The 4,676-nt window shown below is 41.4% G+C and overlaps 1 protein-coding gene across 1 annotated transcript; it reads right to left on the reverse strand.

The window, feature by feature from the left end:
• Window positions 1-891: 891 nt before the first annotated feature.
• Window positions 892-3,081, reverse strand: LOC120104128. The gene is made up of 3 exons (XM_039114658.1): window positions 2,770-3,081; window positions 1,632-2,624; window positions 892-1,542 (listed from the first exon to the last, which is right to left on the reverse strand). Exons 1-3 carry the CDS (start codon window positions 3,079-3,081, stop codon window positions 892-894), a joined length of 1,956 nt encoding a protein of 651 aa, XP_038970586.1.
• Between the last annotated feature and the right edge of the window lie 1,595 nt (window positions 3,082-4,676).

Below are 4,676 nucleotides of genomic sequence, written 5' to 3' on the forward strand. Positions count from 1 at the left end.
GGCACAGAGCAAAGACAGAGAGCAGCCGAAATAAGCGAAGCCTAAGTGTCGACCTCACCGAGTTTTGAGTCGACCTCCTTGCAGTGGGAGTCGACTCCGGTGAAAAGCGAGTCGACTCCTTAGCTGGCACAGAGCAAAGACAGAGAGCAGCCAAAATAAGCGAAGCCTAAGTGTCGACCTCACGGAGTTCTGAGTCAACCCCTGGGCAGTTCGAGTCGACCCCAGTGAAAGGCGAGTCGCCCCGTTAAGTGGGACAGAACAAAGACAGAGAGTGGACCTTAGCTCAGCCAAGCCTAAGAGTCGACCTCTTTTCCTACCGAGTCGACATCGGGACGGATCGAGTCGACTCCAATATTTTCGGAGTCGACTCGTTAAGAGTCTCAGATTAGGCAAAGTCGAAGGAAAGCCGGGAAACGGGATTTTAGGTGACAATATAAATTTTTCCACGCCATATTCAACTATTGTAATTGTCAGAGCTGACGTCGAATGCTATGCCAACTGTTGATTAACTGTGTATCATTACGTGTTTGTAACAATTTTTTAACTGCATTCCGGTTTGAAGTAACTGAATTAAAATCTAACAAAAAATAAACATATACAATTCAGTTTGCACTTCATTAACATCAATACAAGAGTTTTGTTCTTAATATGCTGTGACTAACATGAAAATACATTGCAGGTATCTCGATACATTCTTCATAATGTCCATATTCTTTACTTGATGACCTCATTACAAGTCCTTCTATTGTGCCCAACCTTCCCGCATCGTCCACATCTCATTTCACGTACTGACTCCACTTGCGAAGGTCTTCTCTTTTTTTTAGGCCTGCCAGGACGTGTCTTTCTTATAGGGGGTAGAATGTGAATCTCTTCAGAGGCACTTTGGGGTTTCTACATGTCAGGAATTGGACTGATTGCTTCGGCATATGTTACTCTATACAATTCAGCTTGGAAGCAATTGTCGGTGAATTGGTATAGTGATCTGCCGTCCTTCTCGATGCATGCACAAGCACGCTTACATGGCATGCGGAAGATTCGCCACTCGCCACAAGAGCAGCTACACATATGCAGGTCAACTTTGCATGAGTAGTTGGTATCCTTTACATCATATATCATTATGTTGGACGTAAATACAGCTAATCTCCGACCATCTTCTGCATTTTTTTGCAACACTTTCTCCGCATCAGGACAAAGTTGAGATTGAATGCTATATCCTCGATTACAGCGTTCATGCATCATCTGCATTATTTGGATCCTTATATGGTCAACCATCTGAGGCACAGGGAGATGACGAGCCTCCAGGACCCAACTATTAAAAGACTCTGCCACATTCGATGTCATGATGCCCCAGCGTGGACCTGGAAATACAGCATTCGCCCAATGCTCCGGCTTTGCATGTAGGAGAAAGGTGGTAACACCAGGGGCTTCTGATGTAAGCTTTGCAATTAGCTTTCGGAATACAGTAAGCCTTGGTGTATAGGCAGCAGCATTTAGTAAATCAATAAGCCTCTTTCTCTCAGCTGCACGATAATGGACAAGGACCTGCATTGATAATTAAAATCAGATATACCACATGCTACATTACTTAGATACTTTGTAGTTTAAATTATTCATAATATGACGATGCAAACCTGATTCTTGAAGTTTTCTTTCACATGACGTATACAATATGAGTGGTAAGAATCAGGAAAGTACTTCGGCACGGATTTAATAATGCCCTGATGTCTATCTGTCATAAATGTGAACTGTTGACCACTATACTCAGTACAACTATGAATAGCTTCTTTCAGAAACCGGCAAAACCATTCCCAATTTTCATCACATTCTGTATCTACAACACCATAAGCTATAGGAAACATATCATCATTTCCATCTTTGGAAGTGGCTCCAAGCAATACACCTCCATCCTTATGCTTTATAAATGTGCCATCCATAAAAATCAGAGGACGACATCCTTTTATGAAACCCATTAGTGAAGCATGAAAACAAATGAATAGACGTCTGAATCGACCATCAATTGTTTCATACTCTGCAATGCTGCCGGGGTTGGTCTGACGAATGGCATCGCAATACCAGCGAATCCGTTCATAAGATAGCCGGCTGTTACCATAAAGATCCATCATAGCCACCTCCTTACCACGCCAAGCTTGATGATACGGCAATTCAACACCATATTGTCGTCGAATATCCTTTACAATATCACTCGGCTTATATAACGGCATATCTTGAAGTTGATCTTTAACAATTTTGGAAACCCAACGTTTTGAAGCCTTTGGATGAGACCGCACTTGCAATCCTCCTCCACATGTGTGGTTACAGTGCATTTTTTTAATTGCAAACTTTTCACCATTCCCAAGGCGAGAAGCATGAATACGCCATTCGCAACCTTCATAAACACATTCTACAGTAACTCGATCACGATCGTTCTTCACGAAGACAAAATCCCTGCAAATTGCAATGCAATAGTTGCGAATGGTGTCACGTAGAGTTTCCACATTCATGAACTCCTGACCAACACCCTCTATACTATTTTTCCAATCATCCAACGAATTTTTTTGACTTGCTTCCTCTTCAATTGCGGCTCTTGTTTCTTCAACAACTTGACCAAAATTACTTGAGCTACCCTTCGAAAATTTTTTTCCTCTCGAACTGATTTCAGCACAATGCGATGAGCCACTGTTCATACAATACGATAAACATTATTTTAGCAAACTTACTAAAATCCGTTGCACAAAACAATATTTAAAAAAGGGAATATCTCTCAATTACCACAGCAGCACCTTCGATCAAGGTTGGAGAATGAGTAACAACCATCTCGATCACCTTGGCATTTAAGTTGACGTGTATTTCATGCATGTTACGAACATCCTTATCGCTCATGAGCGTAACAAGCATTTTAGACTTGTTTGGAATATAAAACTTAACTTCTATCATTGTAGAAGATAAATGTCTCCACCTTTCAACTATTTCCTTAAAAATTTGATCAAGAATTGTGTCTTTTGAGATGGAAATAATCACAGCTTCGCTACCATAAGAACAAATGGCCATAAAAACAGAGCTACCAGTGTCTTCCGAAGCCATGACAATGGAAAAAAGAGGAGGCAATGAACAGATAATTCCGAATTGCAAACAGACTTAGGAATATAGTGGAGCAGAGTCTCACTACACAGAGAAAGAGGGACTATCAGCGTTCTCTCAAACAGGGAACCGGTAAAGAGTAAGATGTAGTCTCAACGTTTTTAGGTCAACATAAAGGCTCGACATGCTCTCTCCCTATCCATCTAGCATCCATCCTAATGGGTGCTTGTCTCTTCCCAGACCAAACAATCTCCATTGGCAAAGACAAAACAGAGAAGAACGGAGACAAAACGCATACCCTGTTGCGGCCTATTTTTACATCTTTTTTCCGTCTCAAAATCTTCCTCGAAACCCATCTTCGGTAAACACCTTCCGTGGGATCACCAGGGGCATCCACGCTTAAGGGCTGCAAGTGGGAAGCTAACTTCGGAGCATCTTCGGTAGACAAAAACAGAGTGTTTTCCGGTTACAAAACAGAACGCAGTACCTATTTTTTTCCCGCTTCCGGTAGCATGGGGGTACTTAAGTAACCTGGGGGCACTTTGGGTACTATATTTTAAAGCAAACAGTAACTTAGGGACCGGGAATTAAAGATCCATGAAGCGGTGGACCGGAAGTTCTTTTTTGGGTCAACCGGGACCTCCTGTTACAGCGGGGTCTTTAGAGGGACGGAAAAGTAATTTTCCGAAAATTTTATTGGTTTCCAACCGTGTTTTTAAGTGTTATAACATAACGACGTTTAATAAAAATTATCTTTTGATGATGCTTTTAAGCATCATAACTCAACACCGCTCCAAAGAAGCGTCGGGATAAGCCTTCTCAATTGCAGATGCCAATAATAACACGACGCTAATAAGATGCGTCTCTAAAATTTGGTGTAGTTTATCCTTTAATGATATTTCTTTCTAACGTCGATAAATTTCTGTTGGGTTTCACACTTTTTTCTGTAATGGAAAAACAGGAAGGAAGAGATGAGTAAAAAATAAAAGAAAGGCAATGTGGAAGAAAGGAAAGAAAGAAGAAGGATTAAAAAAAAGAAAAAAAAAAGAAAGAAAGAAGAAGAAAAAGGAGAACGAAGAAATAGAAATAAAGGGTGGACGGAAAAAAAAAAAAAGTAAGGAAGGAAAGAATGTGAGAGAGATAGAAGGTATGTACCATAGGGGCGTGGAACAGTGGGACATCCCAGTCTACATAGAAATGGGACAGCAACTTATGGAACTTAAAATTTTGGTTTAACTAGGTTCAAACATAAACCGAGAGTGGGCAGTCAGTGTTCAAGTCTATAACTCTCTGAGACATACGCTCGTCAGAACCCATATATATCCCTAATAAAATGGCCCGAGTCCTTTTCTCTCTAACTCTTTCATTCTAGTGGCATTTCTGAGGACTTTTGAGCAGCTCTTTAGGAACTTCATCTGGAGAAGGAGTAGTGGTAGAGGCGGTATCCACTTATTGGCATGGAAGGTTGTGTGTCAGCCAATCAAGTTGAGAAGTTTGGGGGTGCAGTCATTGGTGGTAAGGTGGGAGGCTCTAGCGGCACGTCACGCAGCTACATTTATGCTAGAGCCCGATAGTATGTAGTCTTCGTTGATGAGGGC

The sequence above is a fragment of the Phoenix dactylifera genome, chromosome 16 (assembly GCF_009389715.1).
Source record: "Phoenix dactylifera cultivar Barhee BC4 chromosome 16, palm_55x_up_171113_PBpolish2nd_filt_p, whole genome shotgun sequence".
NCBI lineage: Eukaryota > Viridiplantae > Streptophyta > Magnoliopsida > Arecales > Arecaceae > Phoenix > Phoenix dactylifera.